Source organism: Podarcis bocagei (assembly GCF_964188305.1).
Source record: "Podarcis bocagei genome assembly, chromosome: 18".
NCBI lineage: Eukaryota > Metazoa > Chordata > Lepidosauria > Squamata > Lacertidae > Podarcis > Podarcis bocagei.
In genome coordinates, this window is record NC_138144.1 from 1,344,871 (window position 1) to 1,371,909 (window position 27,039).

The 27,039-nt window shown below is 49.2% G+C and overlaps 2 protein-coding genes across 3 annotated transcripts in view; both read right to left on the reverse strand.

Annotated features, from left to right (window-relative positions):
* Nucleotides 1-1,705: 1,705 nt before the first annotated feature.
* On the reverse strand, nucleotides 1,706-7,089 carry RAX2 (retina and anterior neural fold homeobox 2; the record flags this gene model as incomplete). Its single annotated transcript, XM_081177518.1, has 3 exons — nucleotides 6,484-7,089; nucleotides 5,704-5,879; nucleotides 1,706-2,083 (listed from the first exon to the last, which is right to left on the reverse strand). Exons 1-3 carry the CDS (start codon nucleotides 6,644-6,646, stop codon nucleotides 1,706-1,708), a joined length of 717 nt encoding a protein of 238 aa, XP_081033644.1. The 5' UTR covers nucleotides 6,647-7,089.
* Nucleotides 7,090-16,202: 9,113 nt separating this feature from the next.
* Nucleotides 16,203-27,039, reverse strand: part of REXO1 (RNA exonuclease 1 homolog) — a 36,327-nt gene continuing 25,490 nt past the window's right edge. For both annotated transcript variants that reach the window (XM_081177619.1, XM_081177620.1), the window contains exons 11-16: nucleotides 25,411-25,484; nucleotides 23,583-23,693; nucleotides 21,998-22,113; nucleotides 19,960-20,098; nucleotides 18,115-18,235; nucleotides 16,203-16,666 (exon numbers count right to left, since the gene is read on the reverse strand). In XM_081177619.1, the coding sequence (XP_081033745.1) occupies nucleotides 16,578-16,666; nucleotides 18,115-18,235; nucleotides 19,960-20,098; nucleotides 21,998-22,113; nucleotides 23,583-23,693; nucleotides 25,411-25,484 (650 nt within the window). In that variant the 3' untranslated portion in view covers nucleotides 16,203-16,577. The remainder of the gene's footprint in view (nucleotides 16,667-18,114; nucleotides 18,236-19,959; nucleotides 20,099-21,997; nucleotides 22,114-23,582; nucleotides 23,694-25,410; nucleotides 25,485-27,039) is intronic.

Sequence of the window (27,039 nt, forward strand, 5' to 3'; positions counted from 1 at the left end):
CCAGCATGAGTTGGACCAAACTGCGGGAGGCAGTGGAAGACAGGAGTGCCTGGCGTGCTCTGGTCCAGGGGGTCACGAAGAGGCGGACATGACTAATCGACTCAACAACGACAACAACAACCATCCCCTCTGAGTGTGTCCCAGTTTTCCAGGAACAGTCCCTGAATTATAGAAGCTGTTTTCCTATTTCCTCTCCTCCACTTATTGGAGAAACAATTAAATGTGATGCGCATGTGTGGGTGGGGAAAAAATAAGAGAGTCCCCTTTATATATTGAAAGTAAAAAATCCCTGCACCAAATGAAGGAAATGGTTTAGCTGGCGTAGAAAGCCCTTCCTATAATTTTGAAGGAATCTACATTCTTCAATTAGGGACGCGGGTGGCGCTGTGGGTTAAACCACAGAGCCTAGGACTTGCTGATCAGAAGGTTGGCGGTTCGAATCCCCGTGACGGGGTGAGCTCCCGTTGCTCGGTCCCTGCTCCTGCCAACCTAGCAGTTCTCCTGCTCACCTAGAAAGTAATGCAAAATGGATTGTCCCAGACATTTTTTAAAAACAACCCCTAAAACAGCACTTTAATATGAATTTTACTATCTAATGTGACCACTGATGAAAGCAATCAATAATGTACTGCAGTCACACAATCCATCGGTAGCTGAACAGTCACAAAAACATAACAAAAGAGAGCCACAAAAACGTAAAATAAATAGCAAAAACAGACAGACTTCAGCGTAACACTCAAATCGGAAGCGTGGCACTCAAACTGGAGCAGGTTCGGCTTCCGAAAAAAGTTCGCAAACCGGAACGCTTACTTCCGGGCTTGCAGTGTTTGGGTTCCAAATTGTTTGAGAACCAAGGCGTTTGAGAACCAAGGGACCACTGTGATATATAAAATAAACTGGGGACTTCTGGAGAGCAAAATGCGCCTTGCGTACTGAATGGGGTAACTGTGCCCCCAAAGGACCAGGTGCGCAGCCTGGGAGTCATTTTGGACTCACAGCTGTCCATGGGGGCGCAGGTCAATTCTGTGTCCAGAGCAGCTGCATCTGGTACACAGGATGAAACCCTTCCTGTCCGCAGACTGTCTGGCCAGAGTGGTGCATGCTCTGGTTATCTCCCGCTTGGACTACTGCCATGCGCTCTACGTGGGGCCACCTTTGAAGGTGACCCGGAAACTACAACTAATCCAGAATGCGGCAGCTAGACTGGGGACTGGGAGTGGAGACCATAGAACACCGGTCCTGAAAGACCTACATTGGCTCCTAGGACGTTTCCGAGCACAATTCAAAGGGTTGGTGCTGACCTTTAAAGCCCTAAACAGCCCAGTAGACCTGAAGGAGCGTCTCCATCCCCATCGTTCTACCCGGACACCTGGGTCCATCTCCCAAGGGCCTTCTGGTGGTTCCCTCCCTGCGAGAAGCGAGGTTACAGGGAACCAGGCAGAGGGCCTTCTCGGTGGTGGCGCCCTCCCTGTGGAATGCCCTCCCACCAGATGTCAAAGAGAACAACAGCTACCAGACTTTTAGAAGACATCTGAAGGCAGCCCTGTTTAGGGAAGCTTTTAATGTTTGGTGTATTACAGTATTTTAATATTTTTGGGAAGCCGCCCAGAGTGGCTGGGGAAGCCCAGCCAGATGGGCGGGGTATAAATAATAAATTATTATTATTATGCAGGTTGTGAACGGGGAAATCCCAGACTCGTGCTGCCTACGTGCTCAGCCAGTAAGCCTGCAATGGCAATGAAGACCCACACCACAGTCCCAAATCCTGCCTCCTCCTAGTCTCTCTTTGCACGGGTGTGGGGTCCAGGGGGGCAGCTCCAGAAACTGCTTGGGAACCCCCCAGGAGAGGCCTCGGAGCAGCGTCCGTGTGGTCCTCTGCTACAGCGACGACAAGCTCTTTCTTCCCTGGCACGGCGCTCTGTGACATGGGCCACATCTGAGGCGCTTGCAAATGGTGCCGGTCCGTCACGGTCGCTCCTCTTCCTCCCGCAAGGACGCCAGGGGGGTCGTCGGTCCTGGGGGGCTTCTTCCGCGGTTCGTGCTGGCTCTTGCGGAATTTGGCCCGTCGGTTTTTGAACCACACCTGGGGGGAAGAATGAGTGTTACATTGGCCTACCAGAGGACAGGGGGAGGGCAGGTATTGGGGACTCCTGAATGGGGTCACTGTGCCCCTGAAGGACCAGGTGCGCAGCCTGGGAGTCATTTTGGACTCACAGCTGTCCATGGAGGCGCAGGTCAGTTCTGTGTCCAGGGCAGCTCCATCTGGGACGCAGGATGAGACCCTCCCTGCCTGCAGACTGTCTGGCCAGAGTGGTGCATGCTCTGGTTATCTCCCACTTGGACTCCTGCCATGCGCTCTACGTGGGGCTGCCTTTGAAGGTGACCCGGAAACTGCAATTAATCCAGAACGCGGCAGCTAGACTGGGGACTGGGAGCGGCCGCTGAGACAATATAACACCGGTCTTGAAAGACCTCCATTGGCTCCCAGGACGTTTCCGAGCACAATTGAAAGTGTTGGTGGTGACCTTGAAAGCCCTAAACGGCCCAGTAGACCTGAAGGAGCCTCTCCACCCCTATCGTCCAGTCCATCTCCCAAGGATCTTTCGGTAGTTCCCTCCATGCGAGAAGTGAGGTTACAGGGAACCAGGCAGAGGGCCTTCTCGGTGGTGGCGCCTGCCCTGTGGAACGCCCTCCCATCAGATGCCAAGGAGATAAACAACCATCTGACTTTTAGAAGACATCTGAAGGCAGCCCTGTTTAGGGAAGCTTTTAATATTTGATGAATTATTGTATTTTATTACAGTGCTACCTCAGGTTACATACGCTTCAGGTTACAGACTCCGCTAACCCAGAAATAGTGCTTCGGGTTAAGAACTTTGCTTCAGGATGAGAATAGAAATTGTGCTCCAGCGGCGCGGCAGCAGCAGGAGGCCCCATTAGCTAAAGTGGTGCTTCAGGTTAAGAACAGTTTCAGGTTAAGAACGGAACTCCGGAACAAATTAAGTACGTAACCAGAGGTACCACTGTATTTTGCTGGAAGATGCCCAGAGTGGCTGGGGAAACCCAGCCAGATGGGCAGGGTATAAATAACAAATTATTATTATTATTATTATTATTATTATTATTATTATTATTGACAGAGGAAGAGGAAGGAGAGGAGAGAGACGACCCAGTCCTCTCAGGGAGTGTTCATTTGCTGTGGGGGATAGTGTGCTTAAATGCACAAACCAGCGGCCCTCTCCGTCTTGCAGAAAGCTAGCAGCTCAGGGAGAAATGGCGCAGATTGCAGCCACCTCCCTGATGGGCCACCTATGTGCCGACATTTTAAGCCCATGTCCTTCCTAGCTCTGTCCCAGGAGAATACCAAAGTATAAACCAGTATGGCCAGTGGAAGAATCCTCTCTTGCTGGTGCGGGGGGGGGGGGAGGTTTGGGTGTGTGGGAGGCAAATGGAAAATTGCGAGGTGGTACTGTTCTAAATGAAAGTGCCAGCCAGGACATACAATTATCTGCAGGAATGCCCCTATCATAAACTGGGAGGTTGACTTTTGAAGGGAACGATGATAAGGTCCCAAACCTATCATCCTGGTAAATTACAGGGACGGGAAAAGGTCAGGGTTTGACCCCTGCCAAAATATCAGGGCTCTTTTGCAAGACAGCCTGCTCCCAAGCGAACGGGTTGCACGTACCCTCCAACATTTCTGCAATGAAAATAGGGACATCGTAATCATAATCCCAGACAGGGCTGGATGAGGCCCTCAGCTCCTGAAGGTAATGGGGCCCTTTCTATGTTCAGCTGTCCTTTGTCAACAACAAATTGTTGCTGTTTTTTTGTGTTGGATATATGCTATATGGTAATTGATGGACCTCATAGGTATCTTTTATACCTATGGTTCAAGCTCTGGTTTCCCCAGTAGCGATGTATGGAAGTGAGAGCTGGACCACAAAGAAGGCTGATTGCCGAAGAATGGATGCTTTTGAATTCTGGTGCTGGAGGAGACTCTTGAGAGTCCCATGGACTGCAAGAAGATCCAACCTCTCCATTCTGAAGGAAATCAGCCCTGAGTGCTCACTGGAAGGACAGATCCTGAAGCTGAGGCTCCAAGACTTTGGCCACCTCAGGAGAAGAGAAGACTCCCTGGAAAAGACCCTGATGCTGGGAAAGATGGAGGGCGCAAGGAGAAGGGGACGACAGTGCAAGTAGATAAATAGGTACTGCTTCAGCGGGAAGGTAAACAGCGTTTCCGTGCGCTGCTCTGGTTCACCAGAAGCGGCTTAAGTCCTGCTGGCCACATGACCCGGAAGCTGTACGCCGGCTCCCTCGGCCAATAAAGCGAGATGAGCACTGCAACCCCAGAGTCGGCCACGACTGGACCTAACGGTCAGGGGTCCCTTTACCTTTAATAAAAAGGATTATATGAAGGAGAAGAAACCGGGACATCATAAGGTCATGTGTGCAGCGTTGGTCCCCTCCTCCATCACCCTTGGAAGTTGACGCCTCTGGCCCTAACTGTTCCCTTTTGAAATATTTCACCGCCAGCAACCCAGACAACGCGGGTCTGCCCCAGAGGGAGGCTTGAGAAACGCCTGTCTCCACTGCAGCACGTCGACGGGTGCTGGGGAAAGCGAGCCAAATTACCCCACGGAGCGGATATAAGATCACCAGGTTAATGTGCCAGACTAATGGGATAAAAAGGTTCCAGTTACAGAGAGGTAGCCGTGTTGGTCTGCCATAGTCAAAATAAAGAAATTCCTTCCAGTAGCACCTTAAAGACCAACTAAGTTAGTTCTTGGTATGAGCTTTCGTGTGCATGCACACTTCTTCAGATACACTGAAACAGAAGTTGCCAGATCCTTCTATATAGTGAGAAGGTGGGGAGCGGTATTACTCAGAAGGGTGGTGGGAATGGGAGATTGGCAGATAGCTGAGATAAGCCTGTTGACGACTCTTAACGACTGCAATAGGTCTTCCAGGAAAAGGCAAGGGGTGAGAAGGTGAGAAATGGCTTAGTCATGTATAATGAGATAAGAATCCAATGTCTTTGTTCAGACCAGGTCTCTCCATGGTTTTGAGTTTGGTAATGAGTTGCAATTCAGCAGCTTCTCTTTCCAGTCTATTTCTGAAATTCCTTTGTAGTAAAACAGCTACTTTGATAAAAAGTAGGGATAAAAAATAGGGATAAAAAGGACTGACAATCCCGGGACTGGGGGGAGGGGACGCTGGAAGAAGATTGGATTGTTTTTATTCTCTCTCTTTTTTTTTCTATCATCAGAAATGTTTTATGAATGTTACAAAAATGTTGAAATGAAATTACTTGGCTCTTGTAAGAATGTTTAAAGAATTAGGTAAAAAGGTAATGGTTATGAGAAGCTGGTAAAAATAAGATTTAAGTTTTAAGGTTTTTTATAAGATAAGATGAAAATAGAGCAAGGTAATGTAATGACAGAATATTATGAATTATGGGAAGGATTTGCTGTGACAATTATTAATCAAGATACAGGAGATGGGAGGAGGAGGAGGAGGTCATGGAAAGAAGGTAATGAAAGTGGAGAATTTGAAAGTGATGGTTTTGTTTTTTATTTTTTTCTGTTTTTGTCTTTCTTCTCTGTAATTTTGTCTTTTTTTCCTTTGTAATTTTAAAAATTCTTTTTTCAATAAATATCATTACAAATTTCCCCACGGAGGGTGCTCCCCCGAAATTACCTGCACGCGAGCCTCGGGCAGGTTGGCGAAGGCGGATAGCCGCTCCCGGGTGCCCACGTCTGGGTAATGGGTCCGCTCAAAGGCTTTCTCCAAAGCCTCTCTCTGCTGCGCCGTGAAGACGGTCCGGCTCCGGCGGCGCCTCTGCGGCAGGCCGTAGTGCAGGTCCAGGAAGATTTCTGTGCACGTGGAAAGGCTTTTATTATTATTATTATTTGCGGAGGAGGGAGTGGGACGAGAGGGAAGGAAAGGCAAGGCTGGACTGTCATGGGAAAACCTGGTCCGTCTAGTATTAAGCTAAGGCTTGGGTAGGTAAACGAAGGACCGGGGGCCGGAAGCGGCCCAATCGCCTTCTCAATCCGGCCCGCCGATATGGGGGACTCCCTGGTCCTGAATGGGGCAACTGTGCCCCTGAAGGAGCAGGTGTGCAGCCTGGGGGTCATTTTGGACTCACAGCCGTCCATGGAGGCGCAGGTCAATTCTGTGTCCAGGGCAGCTCCATCTGGGACGCAGGATGAGACCCTCCCTGCCCGCAGACTGTCTGGCCAGAGTGGTGCATGCTCTGGTTATCTCCCGCTTGGACTACTGCAATGCGCTCTCCGTGGGGCTACCTTTGAAGGTGACCCGGAAACTGCAACTAATCCAGAATGCGGCAGCTAGACTGGGGACTGGGAGTGGAGACCATATAACACCGGTCTTGAAAGACCTACATTGGCTCCCAGGACGTTTCCAAGCACAATTCAACCGCCCGACAGCCCCGTTTTGCAGACCAGCCCCCTTTACCTGCCAGGTGATCCATTGCAGGGACGGCGCAGAAAGGCGTGAGCTGAGTCGAGGGTGCTGGCAGAAAGGAGGAGCAGCACTGTGGAAGATGGGGTGGCACTGTGTACAGGAGCGACGGAGAGGTCATCAGCGGGAAAGCGACGCTGCCAGTTATATGGTACATGGCCCTCTTTTGTCTAGAAGAGGAGAGGGAGGCAAATGTATTAGCCAAGGAACCTGGCAAAGTCTGCAAGAGGTAGCTTCAGAGGGAGTAATGTAAAGGTAAAGGGACCCCTGACCATTAGGTCCAGTCGTGGCCGACTCTGGGGTTGCGGCACTCATCTCACTTTACTGGCCGAGGGAGCCGGCGTACAGCTTCCGGGTCATGTGGCCAGCAGGACTAAGCCGCTTCTGGCGAACCAGAGCAGTGCATGGAAACACCGTTTACCTTCCCGCTGGAGTGGTACCTATTTATCTACTTGCACTTTGACGTGCTTTTGAACTGCTAGGTTGGCAGGAGCAGGGACCGAGCAACGGGAGCTCACCCTGTCATCGCGGGGATTCGAACCGCCGACCTTCTGATCAGCAAGTCCTAGGCTCTGTGGTTTAACCCACAGCGCCACCCGCGTCCCTTTCAGAGGGAGTAGGTCTTCTAAAAATAAAATAATAATACAGACATACCTCATGTTATGTTTGCTTCAGGTTGAGCGTGTTCAGGTTGTGTCCTGCGGCAACCCAGAAGTAACGGAATGGGTTACTTCTGGGTCTCCCCGCTCGCACATGTGCAGATGCACAAAATGATGTCACGCGCATGCGCAGAAGCAGCGAATCGAGCATGCGCAGACGCAGGTTGCGTTCTGTTCAGGTTGCGAATGGGCCTCCAGAACAGACCCCGTTCGGAACCAGAGGTACCACTGTAATAATAATAATAATAATAATAATAATAATTTTCCTTTAGGATCACGCACAAACAGACACACACACACACACACACACACACACACACACACACCCCTTAGTGGTATCTTGGTTCTCAAACTTAATCTGTTCTGGAAATTCCGTTCCAAAACCAAAGCGTTCCAAAAGCAAGGCTTGCTGCTTTCCCATAGAAAGGAATGCAAAACGGATTCATCCGTTCCAGGCTTTTAAAAACAACCCCTAAAACAGCAATTAAACATGGATTTTGCTTTCGAACGAGACCGTCGACCCACAAAATGAAAGCAATAAATGGTGTACCGCAGTCACACAATCGATCCATCAGTAGCTGGACTGGGTTTCACGCAGGCGCGAAAACAAAATGAAAAAGAGCCACAAGAACAAAAACGCAAAATAAATAGGGGAAAAAAGACAGACCTCAGCATTACATTCAAAAGGGAGCATGTTCAACTTCCGGAAAAAGTTCGCAAACCGGAACACTTCCTTCCAGGTTTGCACCCCACATAAATCACTCACCAAGTCCCAATATCTCTCTCTCTTTCTCTCTTCCTTCTTCAGTCTCGCGCCTTCATGGCTCTAACTCCCAGCTTCTGCTCATCCTCTGCTATTTAACAGCTTGGAGGATTTGGGGGAAGGGGGGAATTTAAGCGAGGGGCAAGTGTCAAACTCCGACCTCTCCCCCCCCAACTTTCCTCCTGCACCCCTCCCCAAATCTAGTAGGAACTTAACCAGAGCTCAGCCAAATTTATATATATATGTGTGTGTGTGTGTGTGTGTGTGTGTACCTACATATATATATACCTATATATATATATACATGTATATATATGTGTATATATATAGGTTTAAAATACAAACATACAACTAGGGTAGGTATAACAAGGTTCAATAAAAATAGGGGGGGGAAACTTCACGACTTAAAAGCAAGAAAAAAAAATATGAAAAAAGAAAAAAGAGGAAAAAAGAAAAAATAATGAAAAGAAAACCAAAGATGTATACAACATCATGTCCTTCAAATATTTATTTTTTTTTTACAAGAAACTTCCAATCGTTCTTTTTCTATCGCCGTGGTATTATCTCGCAGTTTTGTTTTGTACCCTTTTTCATACATCCTACTAAGATATTTGTTACATTTATTTAATAATAATAATAATAATAAATTTTATTTATTTCCCGCCCTCCCCAGCCGAAGCTGGGCTCAGGGCGGCTAACAACAATAAAATAGCACAACATGTAAATAGTATTTAGCGTTCGCAAGTGTCATTCCAGTTCTGCTAAGGCGGTGTTATTTTTGCAATGTAGTCTTATATATTCCTTAAATATTTTCCATTCTTATATTATCTTATAGAAATAAACTAAATAATAATAATAAAAAAGTTTAAGGTAAAAATGAGAAAAACCTAGAATTGTACAAAGCCTTAACGGGATGCCGTCTACAAGCCTCGTTTCACTGAACTATTCGATTACTTCTCGTTTCAGGGATTTTCACGGTATTTCGTTTGTTTTGTGTAATTTCTCAGTTCTTTTTTCTACTTTTGACATAACTGCTGGCTCAGAGTGGTCTTTAGGCTTTCCAGGGAGTAAAGTTTTCTGAGCATGTAAAAAGATCACCATCGTCACCATCACCTCTCTCCTGTCCATTTTAAAAAGAAGTGTCACTCTCGCCTGGACAGGTATGAATGAATGGATCTACATTTGCGTCAGCCATCGGCCGCAGCAATAACACAACAATACGACATACGAAGAATAGAAATAAAAAGTCAATTATATACAATACATTTTAGGGTTTTGAATCAATAGTGGACCTTATTCTGATTGCCCCAGCAGAAAACCTTGCAACCTTTGCTGTCACCTGCTCATCTGCCAAGGGAAAGGACACTGTGGCAGTGGTTGGGCGACCTGGAATGGACGATAAAAGAGGGGTGATAATCTCATTCCTCAAGTCTTTATAAAGAGGGCAAGCCAGAAGGGCGTGCGCCACCGATTCGGGACTGCCGTCTCCACAGGGACTTTTTTCGTGTGGGATCTGTTGGAATCGTCCCTCAAGTCCAGCCGAGGGCAAGACATTCAATCTTGCAAGAGTCGAAGCGAGTCTATATTTTAGAATTGCTCGGTTATGCAGATTGGGTGCTGGAGTCGAAATGGGAAGAAAAATAGTCATGCCATGGGCAAAATTTCCTTATTGTGGCCAAGCTGTTCTGACGCTCGATATCATTTAGGTAAAGGTAAAGGGACCCCTGACCGTTAGGTCCAGTCGTGGCCGACTCTGGGGTTGTGGCGCTCATCTCGCTTTATTGGCCGAGGGAGCCGGCATACAGCTTCTGGGTCATTTGGCCAGCATGACTAAGCCGCTTCTGGCAAACCAGAGCAGCGCACGGAAACGCCGTTTACCTTCCCACTGGAGAGGTACCTATTTATCTACTTGCACTTTGACGTGCTTTCGAACTGCTAGGTTGGCAGGAGCAGGGACAGAGCAACGGGAGCTCACCCCATGGCGGGGATTCAAACCACCGACCTTCTGATCGGCAAGTCCTAGGCTCTGTGGTTTAACCCACAGCGCCACCCGCATCCCGGCGCTGACAAATTAGAGAGTTTGCTTTACTAAAACCCAAAGTGAGTAGCTGCTGTGGTGATAAACCACAAGAGTGAAGTTTTTGATAGACCATTTTGCTCCAGGTGCTTTTGGGATCTTGCAGGACTTGGGATATTAGACCGGGGGGGATTTGAGTTTAGGCAAAGCCAGGACAGCAAAACCTCAGGGCCCCTAATCCTGGCTCACCCTCTTTGCTGAGGGATTTTGCATTTGGCGGCTGGGCAAAGAAAGAGATGACTTCTTTGCTGGGGACACCAACAAGGTCTGACAAGCGTGGAGAGGGCTTGGAGAGACGATTTCCTCCTAAGCCAGCATGGGATGGTCAAAATGCCACCAAGGCACCGGGAGATGTGGAAGCCCACAGATGTGCAAGCAATTGGGGAAACCACCCGGTTTCGGTGGAGGGTTCGCAAAGAACACCTCCCTGTTCTGTGCGATGATGCTTAGGACGGAGAGGACACTGCCTGCAGACTGGCCAGAGTGGTGCATGCTCTGGTTATCTCCCGCTTGGACTACTGCAATGTGCTCTATGTAGGGCTCCCTTTGAAGGTGACCTGGAAACTACAACTAATCCAGAACGCGGCAGCCAGACTGGGGACTGGGAGTGGAGACCACATAACACCAGTCCTGAAAGACCTACATTGGCTCCCATTGGTTTCCGAACACAATTCAAAGGGTTGGTGCAGACCTTGAAAGCCCTAAACGGCCCAGTAGACCTGAAGGAGCGTCTCCACCCCCATCGTTCTGCCAGAACACTGAGGTCCAGCTCCGAGGGCCTTCTGGCGGTTCCCTCCCTGCGAGAAGCGAAGTTACAGGGAACCAGGCAGAGGGCCTTCTCAGGGGATGGAACACCCTCCCATCAGATGTCAGGGAAATAAACAACTATCTGACTTTTAGAAGACATCTGAAGGCTGCCCTGTTTAGGGAAGCTTTTAGTATTTGATGAATTATTGTATTTTAGTAGTTTTCAATGTTTGGTGTTTTTAATATTCTGTTGGGAGCCGCCCAGAGTTGCTGGGGAGACACAGCCAGATGGGTGGGGTATAAGTAATAAATCATTATTATCATCATAAAATTCTATGTGCCTGTGAGCTTGCTTTCTCCCTCCCTCTCAATCCCAAACTTCTTTTGTGTTTCATCATTTTCTTTCGATTGTGAGGCCCGGCAGCATCTCAGAACTGGTTTTTCTTTCTTTTTGTAAAGCTCTCCCAAATAAGCTACAAGATGCACACGTGCTAATAAAGAAATGAATTTAGGCAAGCGGCAAGCCAAAAATGTGAACATCAGCAGCTGATATTTGCCACACTACCTTCCATGTCCGGAGGATGCCATCGAAGCAGCCATGCGTTCATTTTTCATGGCTTTTTTTGGTATGCGGTTTGGCCCGGAAAAGGACCTTTGCACATGTTCTTTGGTTGGAGAACTAGCTTGGAGGGAAAACTGCGCTTTGGGGCTCACAGATCTGGTCCGGAAACAGTGGATTCGAGACGTGCGCATTGAAACAAGCAAACATCGGCCCCGGGTGCAAATAATAAAAACTGCCAAAAAAAAAATAGTTAACAAGAGCACAGATGTGCTCAGGAGATCAATGGCTTTGCACCCTTCAGACGTCGCTCGCTAAAGAGCTTACCTCCATCCTCTAATCACCTTCCTGATCCCTGATCGATCTGTTGGCTCGCTAAGCCCCCCATCCCACCCCCCAAAAAAACTTCTTTGCGTGCCCCATGCTTTTGGCTGACCGTGCAACCCCCCCCCCCACCCTCGCCTACAATTTGCTCCGGCTGTCCAGGAACAAAACGGAGTTTTATAGGAATGAAATTGCCTTTCAAAAGGTGGGATCGATCACTCCCGATCACCCCTGACCCCAAGGGCCTCGTGGCTGCGCGGAGGGGGCTAAGCTGAACGAAAGGGGCCTGAATGCTTCGCAGTGGGGGTTCCCCTCTAAAAAAACCCACACTACTGGGACGGCCGAGCTGGGAGATTTCCCCCTTCCTAGCCTTCTGTGAATCGACACGGCTTTCTACAGTCCTGGTGGGGACATAGCGATTCCCTTATGTAGAAGGGCTGTGGGGTTTGGGGCTTTTTTAAGTTTGGGGGAAAGGCAAGGAAGAAGTGGTTTATAAAAGGATGCACCGCCAAGTAGCTACAGAAAAGGGCTTTTCTCCCCCTCTCCTAACACTAAAACTCGCAGACTATCCAACGAGGCTGAATTGCTGGACAGTCCAGGCCAGACGAAAGAATCGAAGAATCGTAGGAAGGGATGCTAAGGATCGCAGAATCGCAGAGGGTTGTCAAGTGCAACCTTCTTCAATGGAGGATCCTTGAGTCCAGAGGTTCCCAAACTTTATTCCGAACTTAAAAATGGAAAGCGTAATGCTGGTTGCCAGCAAAAGAGGTTCAAAGACCGTCTCAAGGCAAATCTAAAAAAATGTAGTATAAACACCGACAACTGGGAAAAACTGGCCTGCGAGCGCTCCAGTTGGAGAACAGCCTTGACCAAAGGTGTCGTGGGCTTTGAAGACACTCGAACTCAGGACAAGAGGGAGAAACATGCTAAGAGGAAGGCACGCTTGGCAAACACTCACCGGGGTCAACTCCCACCTGGAAACCTATGTCCCCACTGTGGAAGGATGTGTGGATCCACAATTGGCCTCCACGGTCCCTTACGGACTCATTGTTAAAACTGTTTTTATCAAAGACAGTCTTACTCAGCTACGAGGGATCGCCAAAGAATAATAATAATATAATACAGTGGTACCTCGGGTTACATACGCTTCAGGTTACGGACTCCGCTAACCCAGAAATAGTACCTCGGGTTAAGAACTTTGCTTCAGGATGAGAACAGAAATCGTGCTCCGGCAGCGCAGCAGCAGCAGGAGGCCCCATTAGCTAAAGTGGTGCTTCAGGTTAAGAACAGTTTCAGGTTAAGAACGGACCTCCGGAACGAATTAAGTACGTAACCAGGGGTACCACTGTAATAGTACTAGATTCAGGTAGGTAGCCGTGTTGGTCTGACGCAGTCGAAATATATATAAAAATTAAAAAAGTGTCCAGTAGCACCTTATGAGACCAACTAAGTTTGTTCTTGGTATAAGCTTTCATGTGCATGTTGGTCTCTAAGGTGCTACTGGACAATTTTTTTATTTTTTATTATAGAATAGTAATTATTATTATTAGCCAAATATCACCTGATTGGAGATGAGCGTCCGAAGTTCCTGGCTGCAAACTGAAGCAATCTTCAAATGCAGCCACGGAACCGGCAAACTAAGGACACTTTGATAGTGGTTCCAAACTTGTCGCTGGAAGAGGGGATGGGGAGATGAAATGGGACGGCGAAACCCCCCCCCCAAAAAAAAACACTGAACCGGTGGTCAATTCAGTGGGGAGCTTTCAACTCGGGGACATTTCTTTGCAACGCAGCTCCCTTCAGACGTCACGAGGCGCAAACGGGTTGTGACAGGTCCGTCGATATCTCAGCGGGAGACTCTGGGCCGTCCAGCCACCCTCCCTGCTTCTGTGACTTGTCCATCCCACATTTGCCGGCCAAAAGGAGCTTACAAGAGGCAAATTAACTGGAGAAGGGGTTTTAAGGAGGCTCAGCACCCTGATCAATAGCGTGGACAATGGGAGGCTCTGGCGTAGGGGTGGCGATCGGGGGCTGACCCCCACGAGGAACCCAGCCAGGGATGCAAACAGGCTTAAAATAGGCATGTTTAATGCAGCAACGTCTCCGTCGCCAAAAAGCCCGGCCGGCTCTGCCTGACCTCTGACCCCCACCTCCTGCAGGCGAGATGCCAGAGTCGACGGCCCAGTGGGTTTTGTTCCGAATTTTCCTTCGTGATCCGGACTCAAGCGAGTTGGGAGGCGACGCGCCAGGTTTCCAAAACTGCACCCGGCATGGAGAGAGCCGTTAAGAGAGCAGCTTTCCTCCCAGCGCCGGAACTTGTGAAGATGTGATGGAGCTGGAAGCTGGGAGATGCAGGGGAAACGAAAGGGTTTCTTTGCGCGGTGCAAATTATGCGAGAGAATGCAAATAGTGCGAACTACGGCACTCCTATCCATTCTGAAGGAAATCAGCCCTGAGTGCTCACTGGAAGGGCAGATCCTGAAGCTGAGGCTCCAATACTTTGGCCACCTCATGAGAAGAGAAGACTCCCTGGAAAAGACCCTGATGTTGGGAAAAATGGAGGGCACAAGGAGAAGGGGACGACAGGGGACGAGATGGTGGGACAGTGTTCTCGAAGCTACCAGCATGAGTTTGACCAAAGTGCGGGAGGTAGTGGAAGACAGGAGTGCCTGGCGTGCTCTGGTCCAGGGGGTCACGAAGAGGCGGACACGACTAAACGACTCAACAACAATGGAACTCCTGCGAGAGAATGCAAAAAGTGAATGCATTTTCAGGGCAGGGTTGAAGGCACCACCACCAATTGGTTCGCCTGTCGTGACATCATAGAATGCTCATCCAACGGTGAAGGAGAATGAAGACAGGAAACTGCCTTGTAGACTCTCAGGAGGGGAATGGCTCCTCTTAATAAGAGAAACCTCCCTCCAGTGGTTATCCGGGATACATATCCCCTATCTAAGAAGCAGCATTCGGCTGTCTCAAGAGGGACTGCATTCTTCCAAGTTCTTGCACGCAGAGCTGGTAATTAGACCAAGTATGGAGGAAACCCAAGACCCTCTCTGATTTAAACTTGAAGGTTTCTGGCTTTTCGCAGGTGAAACATTCGGCAAAGTTGTGGCCTTTCAAAAATAAAATCTCAGAATTATCCACACACACACACACCCCTTTATCCCTGAAACACTCTCCAGTAAGCAGAATAACACACACAGAGAGAGAGAGATTATCTCTAAAACAACCAATCGTGCTTACCACAAATAGCCAGGATTTTTTGTTTATTTATTTATTTTTTTAAAAAAAAAACATTTGCAAAATAGTGTTAACAGGTTTTTACCAGTTCTGCATATACAAAGTCTACAGCGTCCGTTTTTTTTAATTAACTGTACAGTGTTAACAAAACAAAGGAAATCTGGGGATCGTCAACCAGGGAACGGCTGAGGTCAGCTGCAGAGCAGGTCGACCTGTGCTAAGGTTATTATTATTAATAATAATAATAGGGTTTTTCCCCCCCAGGGGCAGAGGAGATTTGCTTTCTCCTCTTATTACCTTTGAAGGGAGGAAGGAAGAGGGCAGATTGGGAGCTGCAAGAAACATGGAACTGGTATTTAAAGGGAATGAACGGGTTCCGACGGCGTTGGGAAACATTTGAACTCTTTAGGCTCTCTCCTTAAATGAAAATTCGGGGGACAGAGGAGGGAAGTGTTTTGTCAGCTAAAATAGCTTGTAGTGCAGAATTGTCCCCTTGTTTTAAATAGATAACCAACACCCCCCCGCCCCACCCTGTCTTCTAACTTGCTCTGTTCCTAGAACATTGTTATTTACACTCACGGATAACTGAGCGTGTGTGAATTTGAAAAGGTGGATTCAACCATCACCCCACTTTCTGTTTTACGCCAAGGCAAATATTTCCACCTGTATATTTCCCCCCCCCCCCAAAGCGAGCTGGGTTAAGTTTCCCCACGGGGCGTTCACAGAGCAGGGATTAGCAATTATTAGGAAGAAGCGTTTCCTAGTGTTTTTTTTAAAAGTCGTGGTTGAGCTTGGAAGTTAAGTGCGATATGCTCTGAACAGTGGAGTTCCCTGGATTTGCAGTTGCGAAGGCGGACGAATCGTAAAGGTCCCTGCAGTGACTCTGCCACGCTCACGCCCCGTTTTCCACCCTGGAGGACTCGCGCAACCGCCGATCCGGGGTCTCGGGTGGCGAACCCGTCGTGGGAACGGCTGCCAGCCCCTTATCCAGGGAAATCCAACGGGGCAATCCTCTGCCTCGGGAAGGAGTCTGATGAAGCAGGCAGCAGAGACCGGGGGGCCCGTTGCGCTGGGAGATGGGGTGAGGGGAACCCCCTCTTTGCAAGGGGGCCCATTTCCTGTGGGTCGGCACCAGCCGGCTGCACTGAAAGCCCCCAGTGCTCCTGACGCGGGCGCAACGCCCTGCCGTACCCACGGCCGGGACTCAAATGCGTATCCGTGCCGGCAGTTCTGCTGCCCTGCCAATCGCACGGCGCCTCCGCCTTCTCCCCTAGGGTTGCGGGTTTGGAGGCAGCCCGCTGCCGGATCGGAGCCTCTGCAGCTTGCCCGAGTCGCCGGCGGCGCACAGGGGGCCCCATGTTAAGTCCCCAAAGGAGAAGCTAAATTTCCGTTTTTCGAGGTTCGCGAACGGGACGGGGTTTCGGGGAGTTAGGCGCCGCCCAGATTTTATCCTGGAGTTCTCCGGCGGGCCTACAGGTCGTGGGGGACGGGGGCGTCACGGCCAGCCTCGCGAGGTCGCGCGCTTTCTCAGTGTGACGGCAGAGGAGTGGTGGCGCCACCAGCAGCAGCTACGCAGGGATACCTGCGAACACAGAAGGGGGGGGGTATGTCCATGCTCCCCAGAGACTGTTATTGTTATTATTATTATCATTATTGCACTGCACCGGTAAAAGCGGAAGAGGCGAAGGAGGAAGAGCGGCGGCGGCCGCTCCTCTATCACCGCTTCACTTTCGCGTCTTCTTTGATCTTCCAGATCATCAGTTCCATGCACGCCCGGGCGTCCTCGCTCGAGTCGTGGCCTTCCACTGCCGGGAAGAAAAACAAAGAGAGAACGCAGGACGTTGTGACTCATCTTCTGGGGCAGTGGTGGTCAAGCTCGGCCCTCCGGATGCTTGGGACTACAATTCCCATCATCCCTGACCGCTGGTCCTGTTAGCTAGGGATGATGGGAGCTGTAGTCCCAAAACAGCTGGAGGGCTGAGTTTGGTCACCGCTGCCTTGGGGCGACCAAAGAGGGACTCGGGAAGATGGGAAGGAATTGGGGTGGGGTGGTGAGGGACTGCAATACCTCCAGGATTGCCTCTTTCCATATGAACCTATCCGGACCCTAAGATCATCTTCCGAGGCCCTCCTTTGTGTGCCTCCTCCTCAAGAGGTCCAGAGGGTGGCAACACGAGAACAGGGCCTTCTCTGCAGTGCCCCCCCCCCGTCTGTGGAATGCTCTCCCCAGGGAAGTTTGCCTTGCGCCTTCATTATACACCTTTTGGCACCAGGCAAAAAACATTCCTTTTTAACCAGGCCTCTGGTTGACCTCAACGACATCCTATACCCTTTTAAAATGTAGCTCTATTCGGTTATTGTTCTTATTTTGATTTTACATATTGTGATCTTTTCTGTGAACCGCTCTGAGACATCTGGGTATAGGGCGGTATATAAATTCAATCAATCAATCAATCAATCTTGGCCCTCGGAGCTGGACCTCAGTGTCCGGGCTGAACGATAGGGGTAATAATAATAATATTATAATAATTTATTATTTATACCCCGCCCATCTGGCTGGGCCTCCCCAGCCACTCTGGGCGGCTTCCACTGAAACCAAAAATACACTAAAATATCACACGTTAAAAACTTCCCTAACAGGGCTGCCTTAAGATGTCTCCTGAATGTCAGGTAGTTGTTTATTGCTTTGACATCTCGTGGGAGGGCGTTCCACAGGGCGGGTGCCACCACTGAGAAGGCCGTCTGCCTGGTTCCCTGTAGCTTTGCTTCTCGCAATGAGGGAACCGCCAGAAGGCCCTCAGAGCTGGACCCCGGTGTCCGGGCAGAACGATGGGGGTGGAGACGCTCCTTCAGGTATACTGGACCGAAGCCGTTTAGGGATTTCAAGGTCAGCACCAACACTTTGAATTGTGCTCAGAAACGTCCTGGGAGCCAATGTAGGTCTTTCAGGACTGGTGTTATATGGTCTCCACTCCCAGTCCCCAGTCTAGCTGCCGTATTCTGGATTAGTTGTAGTTTCCGGGTCACCTTCAAAGACAGCCCCATGGAGAGCTCATGGCAGTAGTCCAAGCGGGACTGTAAGGCTGTTCCTTTATGGGGGAAAAGGGCACTGGGGTGTGTGGAATTGGAGCTGTAGGACTTTAGAGAGGCTGGTGTTCGGTGGCCAGGGCTTTGCAGCTCAGGAGCGGAGAGGGCGGAAGACCCCACGGATTCTCTCCCTTGCTCCCCATCCCGCCCCCCTCCAAAATCTCACCACTGTCCTGGATGATGCGCTTGAGGTAGTCAGCCATCAAGGTGCGCAGAGCTCGCTTGTAAGGCAAGCCCAGGCGGTGAGGGAAGACGACAGCCGTGTCCACCACAGTCCCGTGGATGAGCTGCCGGGAGAGACGGAGGCAGATGGGGTCAAAGGGTTTCCCTTTCCCCCCCAAGTACTTCTGCTAAGTTCCTCTGCGCCAGTGGAAACCCTCGCGCCACCAGGAACGAGTCCTCGGACCCCCCACTTGGGCCGGGCGATTATCTGGCTGCCAACTTTGCGATATCATTGCCGGCTAAACATTGCGACAGACTGATAGATCGCGACCAGGCTACGCAGAGGCATCGGCTGGATTTGTGGTTTTCCAGCGCCGTGATTTTTGCCGTCGCCTGCTCTTGCGATCCACTGCCCGCCCCCCGGGGGAGAGCTGAGCCGGCCAAGTTAAGAGGGGCTGCAGGAATCGAGAGAAGCCTTCGCCGGTGTCGTGGGTCCCCACCACACTGTGATTTTTGTATAGCCAGTGCTTTTTTTCTGGGGGGCGGACCTACGCAGGGGTAGGCATACCCCTAAACCTTTTCTGAATCTAAGTTTGGCCTCATAGGAGTAGGAAAATGAAAGTACCCACTAAACTTTTTTTTAAGAAAGAAAGCAGTGTGCGTAGCACACGCAAACATCATGATTTGCGATATATCGCCAAGCCAGAAGTGATGAAACCTGATTTCGCGATATGGACATCAGAACGGTTTCGGACGATATATTCCCCAGCCCTAGACAACCCCCTCACCACTTGGCCTTTAAATTTAAAAGCTGTTCCCACCCTTTCAGATAGATACAGCAGTGGTTCCCAACCTATCTGCAAGCATCTGTAAAATCCTGATTCTCCCCCCCCCCCACCCAACATATACCATATTTTTGCATGTATAGGACTAGGTTTTTCCTCTTTAAAATGTCAGAAATGTCTTATACACAGAGGCCATCTCCCCCCGATTTTCTTAAATACCCCAAAATAGTAAAGATAAAGGGACCCCTGACTGTTAGGTCCAGTTGTGGCTGACTCTTGGGTTGCGGCGCTCATCTCGCTTTACTGGCCGAGGGAGCTGGCGTACAGCTTCCAGGTCATGTGGCCAGCAGGACTAAGCCGCTTCTGGCGAACCAGAGCAGCGCACGGAAACGCCGTTTACTTTCCCGCCGGAGTGGTACCTATTTATCTACTTGCACTTTGACGTGATTTCGAACTGCTAGGTTGGCAGGAGAAGGGACCGAGCAACGGGAGCTCGCCCCGTCATTGCGGGGATTTGAACCGCCGACCTTCTGATCGGCAAGCCCTAGGCGCTGTGGTTTAGCGCCACCCGCGTCCCCTCCCCCAAAATAGGGGGCGTCTTATAGACAGAAAAATACGGTGATTCTTATTATTCAAAAAGTGAACTCCTATTCATGTCGAGGAAACCTAAAAGGCCATTCACTGTTAATAGCTCATTCTCGAATTGGCCCCCTATCTAAAAATCAGATTGACCCCCCCCCCCCCGTGGGGCGTGTGTGTTGCGAACCAGGGAGATAGAAGGTATGCTTTGGAGAGTTGCGGCTCTGGGAAGAAACCAGGTTGGAGGATATGGCGACGGGTTTGGGGTTTGTCCGTAGGACTGGGGGACGGGGGACAGCGATGGGTATGGGGAATACCCGCCTGATCTAGTGTTACTCAGTTGCTTCAGTCTGGATGGGGTGGGGGGGCAGAGACTCCTCTGTTAAGCCGCTCAAAGGGGGGAAACGACCCCAGCCAACCCTGCGGCTGATACATCGCTGCCTGCCTTTCCCCAAAGCACGCAGAACGCAGAACTGCCCCGTTACCTTCAGCGCAAACAGGTCGCTTTCCAGGCTGTGCCCGATCAGGATCGTGTCCGAGCTGAACATGCTCAGGAGGACGGCTTGGACGTCCCGCAGGGTGATGGAGGCGTTCTCCAGGTCTGCCTCCGTCACGCCCGAAAACCTGCGAAGGCAAAGATCAACGTCGTCAAGCGGCTGGGAATACTCGCCCTTGCGAAGAAGGGTCTCCACCCCCGTCGTTCTGCCCGGACACTGAGGTCCAGCGCCGAGGGCCTTCTGGCGGTTCCCTCATTGCGAGAAGCCAAGTTACAGGGAACCAGGCAGAGGGCCTTCTCAGTGGTGGCGCCCGCCCTGTGGAACACTCTCCCTTCAGATGTGAAGGAAATAAGCAGCTATCCTATCTTTAAAAGACATCTGAAGGCAGCCCTGTTCAGGGAATTTTTTAATATTTAACGCTGTACTGTTTTTAACACTTAGAATCCTAGAGTTGGAAGAGACCACAAGGGCCATCGAGTCCAACCCCCTGCCAAGCAGGAAACACCATCAGAGCACTCCTGACCTATGGTTGTCAAGCCTCTGCTTAAAGACCTCCAAAGTAGGAGACTCCACCACACTCCTTGGCAGCAAATTCCACTGTCGAACAGCTCTTACTGTCAGGAAGTTCTTCCTCATGTTTAGGTGGAATCTTCTTTCGTGTAGTTTGGATCCATTGCTCCGTGTCCCCTTCTCTGGAGCAGCAGAAAACAACCTTTCTCCCTCCTCTATATGACATCCTTTTATATATTTGAACATGGCTATCATATCACCCCTTAACCTCCTCTTCTCCAGGCTAAACATGCCCAGCTCCCTTAGCCGTTCCTCATAAGGCATCGTTTCCAGGCCTTTGACCATTTTGGTTGCCCTCCTCTGGACACGTTCCAGTTTGTCAGTGTCCTTCTTGAACTGGGGTGCCCAGAACTGGACACAGTACTCCAGGTGTGGTCTGACCAGAGCAGAATACAGTGGCACTATTACTTCCCTTGATCTAGATGCTATACTCCTATTGATGAGCCCCAGAATTGCATTGGCTTTTTTAGCTGCCGCGTCAGACTGTTGGCTCATGTCAAGTTTGTGGTCAACCAAGACTCCTAGATCCTTTTCACATGTACTGCTCTCAAGCCAGGTGTCACCCATCTTGTATTTGTGCCTCTCATTTTTTTTGCCCAAGTGCAATACTTTACATTTCTCCCTGTTAAAGTTCATCTTGTTTGTTTTGGCCCAGTTCTCTAATCTGTCAAGGTCATTTTGAAGTGTGATCCTGTCCTCTTGGTTGGGAGCCGCCCAGAGTGGCTGGGGAAACTCAGCCAGATGGGTGGGGTATAAATTATTATTATTGCGAAGGCAGTCGTACAAAATTCCCGCTTGATCAAGGCGTCTCCCGGCAGCTCTTTTGAGCAGAGATGGAAAGAGGACACTGACCTGCCGACGAAGGAAGAGGAATTGCGACAACGTTAACGGGCTCTGCAGAAACGGCAAAACTCGCGGGAAGATTAAGAAACCAAGAAGAACTTTTATTTTTATTATTTATACCCCGCCCATCTGGCTGGGCTTCCCCAGCCATTCTGGGTGGCTTCCAACAGAACACTAAAATACAGTAACCTATTAAACATTAAAAGCTTCCCTGAACAGGGCTGCCTTCAGATGTCTTCTAAAACTTTAAGAAGGAATGGGAAAAATTCTTTGGCAGGGTTTGATGAATGCTTGTAATGTATTCAGAATTAAGGTTAAAAAAAATGGATTATTTAAGAAAAATAGAGAAAATAAGTGAAGCAGTTGGAAAAAAGATTGATAAAAATGGTAACTATGAAAGGGCAGAGGGGAATTGAAGGGTTCAGGGAATCCTAAATGATAATGTTGATGTTTAATGTTTGAATTTAAATTTGCAACGTAAAACTCAATAAAAAAAGATTTGAAAGAAAGAAGAATGAACGGGGGAGATGCGTGGATTACCTAAAAAAATAGGAGTTCCATCACAGAAGGAGAAAGGAAAAAGGAAAGCATTAAGATCTCTGATCATTCTCACCGAGTGTTGTAGTCCACGACTTTGTGGTCAGGCTTGACAAAGGTGTCATAGACGACTTTCAGCTCTGAGTTGATCACCGTGACCCGAGTCAGCTCCAGGCCTTGCTTGGTGTAACACTGCGGGAGCCGAAGAATAAGAGAGAGAGATTGGAGGGGGGTGTCTCAGGAAGCCCCCCTTTCCGCAGGCAGCCCTGATCCCCGATTCGCCAAACCCTCGCCTGACTCAACGACCCAGAGATTAAACCGATTTGGGGTCCAGAGAGGCAGGAATCAAGGGGGATTTCTGACAGCTTTCAAGGCTGCTTCTTTCGGCCGACTGTTTCCCAGCAGTTAAGGAAGAGAGCTACGATTTTAGTTATCTTTTTTCAGAACAGACATGATAGATAGATAGATAGATAGATAGATAGATAGATAGATAGATAGATAGATAGATGATAGATAGATGAATGATAGACAGAGATAGATGATAGATAGATAGATAGATAGATAGATAGATGATAGATAGATAGATAGATAGATAGATAGATAGATAGATAGATAGATAGATAGATGATAGATAGATAGATGATAGATAGATAGACCGATAGATGATAGATAGATAAACTGACAGACAGATAAACAGATAGATAGACAGACAGACAGACAGATAGATGACAGACAGATGACAGGCAGACAGAGAGAGAGAGAGAGAGAGTAGATATATGGATATATGGATAGACAGGGAGAGAGAGAGAGAGAGAGAGAGAGAGAGAGAGATGATAGACAGACAGAGAGATAGATAGAGAGATAGACAGACAGATAGATGATAGATAGACAGATAGATGATAGATAGATAGATAGATGATAGATAGATATATAGATAGATAGATAGATAGATAGATAGATAGATAGATAGATATAGACAGATATATAACTAGACAGATAGTCAGACAGAAAGATAGATAAATAGGTAGATAGATTGAGTCGTGCCTTGGTTATCGAACAGAATACAGAATAAAAAATTCCTTCCAGTAGCACCTTAAAGACCAACTAAGTTAGTTCTTGGTATGAGCTTTCGTGTGCATGCACACTTCTTCAGATACGTGGGTATCTGAAGATACGGGGGTATCTGAAGAAGTGTGCATGCACACGAAAGCTCATACCAAGAACTAACTTAGTTGGTCTTTAAGGTGCTACTGGAAGGAATTTTTTATTTTGACTATGGCAGACCAACATGGCTACCTATCTGTAACCAGAATACAGAATGCGTTTGACTCCTGGAACCGTCCTACAGCCAATTGGAAGCCGAGCTGGACATTTGGCTTCTGAAAATCGTTCGAAAACCAGAACACTCACTTCCGGGTTTCAACCACTCGGGAGCCGAAACGTTCGAGTTCAAAGGTGTTCGGCTTCCGAGGTTCCAGCCGTTAAGGAACAGAGCTACGGTTTTAGTTAACTTTTTTCAAAACAGACACGACAGGCAGACAGACAGAGACACGTTCGAAGCTGAAAGAAGCAGTCTATTTCGAGCTGCCTAAGCCGATGATTTTAATGGCTATCGTTTTTCGAAACCGCCCCAGTTCGCCCCAATCGAACACTCTACCAACCATTTCGCAGTCTAAGGCGTAGATGCCCGGGTTTCCGTCCGCGCTGGGCATCTTCTCAAAGGTCTTCACGAAACCTTCCAAGCTCTCCTTCCTGCCGTCATGAACGTGTTGCTGAAAGAGGGAGGAGGAAATTAGAGGGGCAAAGAGAGAAGGAAGACGGCTTTATTTCACCTTGCCTGGCTTTAGGAGGACTATGGCTTTGAAAGAGGGGTCAGGAAAAAATTCATGGAGACGCCTCCAGGCTTAAAGGCAGTCTATCATCATCACCATCATTTTATTAGAATTTATATACCGCCCTATACTCAGGGCAGTTCAGAGAATAAAATCAAGATATAAAAACACAAAATAACTAATAAAAATAAAAACAACAACCCAATAAAGTAAAGGTAAAGGGACCCCTGACCATTAGGTCCAGTCGTGGCCGACTCTTGGGTTGCGGCGCTCATCTCGCTTTACTGGCCAAGGGAGCCGGTGTACAGCTTCCGGGTCATGTGGCCAGCAGGACTAAGCCGCTTCTGGCGAACCAGAGCAGCGCACGGAAACGCCGTTTACCTTCCCGCCGGAGCGGTACCTATTTATCTACTTGCACTTTGACGTGCTTTCGAATTGATAGGTTGGCAGGAGCAGGGACCGAGCAACGGGAGCTCACCCCGTCATTGCGGGGATTCGAACCGCTGACCTTCCGTTCGGCAAACCCTAGGCTCTGTGGTTTAACCCACAGCGCCACCCGCGTCCCTAACAACCCAATAACACCCCTCCCCCCAAAAAAACCCCACATTTTAAAAGGGCATAGGATGCAAAACAGATCAACCAAAGGCCTGGTTAAAAAGGAACGTTTTTGCCTGGCGCCTAAAGGTGTATAATGAAGACGCCAGGCGAACTTCCCTGGGGAGAGCATTCCACAGACAGGGGGGCCACTGCAGAGAAGGCCCCGTTCTCGTGTTGCCACCCTCCGGACCTCTTGAGGAGGGGGCATACGAAGGAGGGCCTCGGAAGGTGATCTCAGGGTCCATACGCCCAGAGAACCTGTCATTGTGCCATGGGTGTGGTTGAGTCCACCGAACACATCCTCTTGACTTGCCCTTCTTATGCAGAGCTTAGACAAAGCTTTATAGACCCACTCCTATGTCAATCTAGCTTCCTATCCGGAGAAAACCAGGTTTTACACTTGCTGAATAACGGCACTAGAGCTATACCTTCCTTGGTGGCCAAATTTCTTTTTTTAGCTTTTAAGCGGCGCAAGACTATAGTTGACTGTATTGACATGGGGCTATCTGTTTAGCCCATTTTAGTGTTGGCTGAGTTCTAAAATCTTCCTGGAGCTTTTAACTGTGTATTGACAAATGTACTTTTTTTCTGACCGACGGTCGAATAAAAGGTTGATGATGATGATCGCAGGGTCCAGGTAGGTTCATATGGGAAGAGGCGGTCCTTGAGGTATTGTGGTCCTGAGCCATTTAAGGCTTTATAGGTCGAAACCAGCGCTTTGAATTGGGCCCGGAAACGAATTGGTAGCCAGTGCAGTCGGACCGGGATCGGAGTAAGATGCTCTGACCGTCTTGCTGTCCGGTGAGCAACCTGGTCTAGCTGACGTTCACAGGGACCGGCAGGGCTCCCCAAGGTTTCAAGCAAGGGGGCATTCCCAGTCCTACCTGGGGATTGGGACAGGGGCAGGACTGGGCCTAGGACCTTCTGCCTGCAAGGGAGGAGCTCTACCAGTGAACTACGACCTGCGCCTAGATCTAACGACCACGCTTCTACCCCCTGGGGCTCCGTGACGGAGGACGGGCGAGATAAAAGGAAACCAAGGAAATTTGAAAGTACTTACTTTTGCGACTTGGCACCCGGGGGAACCCACAGCTCCCGAACAGCAGTTGTAATGGGTTTCCCAGCCACCAGGAACTGAAAGGGAGGGAAAAGGTTGAGGAAGGAGGACACTGTGGCTTAGGAATCAGCAGAAGGTACCAGCTGAACGATACGCAGAGGCTGTCCTTACTTGCAATATTTACATCCTGCCTTTCTCTCAAGCGCTAAAGGTTTTAAATTAATAATAATAACGATGATTGTTTACAACCAAAGGGATGAGATAAATAAGGGGAAGGAGCCGGGGAGGGAAGAGGAAATAGCCAAGATCAAAGCGTGGCTCTTTGTCGAAGCTGCATAACAACTAGGTAAGGGAATTGAAATGGTCCGGTACATTATGGTGCTGGAGGAGACTCTTGAGAGTCCCAAGGACTGCAAGAAGATCCAACCTCTCCATTCTGAAGGAAATCAGCCCTGAGTGCTCACTGGAAGGACAGATCCTGAAGCTGAGGCTCCAAGACTTTGGCCACCTCAGGAGAAGAGAAGACTCCTTGGAAAAGACCCTGATGTTGGGAAAGATGGAGGGCACAAGGAGAAGGGGACGACGGAGGACGAGATGGTGGGACAGTGTTCTCGAAGCTACCAGCATGAGCTTGACCAAACTGCGGGAGGCAGTGGAAGACAGGAGGGCCTGGCGTGCTCTGGTCCAGGGTTTCACAAAGAGGCGGACACGACTAAACGACAACAAATATTTGTTCTATCCCCTCAGTGTCTCAAAACACTCAGAACCCATGTATTCCTTCCCCACGCCAAACCGTTTTCAGCCTTGTACAACAGCCCTACCCAGTAGGCCACCCTCAGAGAATGCGACTTGGCAAGTTTCAGGGTCTGCGGAGGGATCCAAACAAAGGATCCAGGACCTCTGCCTGCCTGCCTGTTGAACAAGGCGGAAAAGGTTCGCTGAATTCTTTTCGGTGCCTGCGAAAAAGAATTTCGTTCAGGCGAGTCTGTCCAGACACGCAGAATGTCAGTGCCTGCTTTAACCTGTGGCTGATTTCATTTCATTTCACTGAATGTTCAAAACAGCCCTTTTTTTTTTTTTTAACCAATAACTTGGTTATTCTATTCCAGGCATAGGCAAACTCCAGCCTTCCAGATGTTTTGAGACTACAACTCCCATCATCCCTGACCACTGGTCCTGTTAGCTAGGGATGATGGGAGTTGCAGTCCCCAAAACAACTGGAGGGCCGAGTTTCCCTATGCCTGTTCTATTCTCTTCGGAAACCCCTTTGAGGGTTTTTTTTTAGGGGGGTGGAATGGCTTTTACAACCAAGCGGTGTAGAAATACAGTGGTGCCCCGCAAGACGAATGCCTCGCAAGACGGAAAACTCGCTAGACGAAAGAGTTTTCCGTTTTGGAGGTGCTTCGCAAAACGAATCTCCTATGGGCTTGCTTTGCAAGACGACAATGTCTTGCGAGTTCCTGCTGGTTTTTTTCCCTTTCCCCCCCTTTTTCTAAGCCGCTAAGCCGCTTATCAGCTGATCCGCTAAGCCGCTAAAAGCCGCTAATAGCACTAATCCGCTAATCCGTCAATGGGTTTGCTTCGCAAGACGAAAAAACCGCTAGACGAAGAGAATCACAGAACGGATTCTTT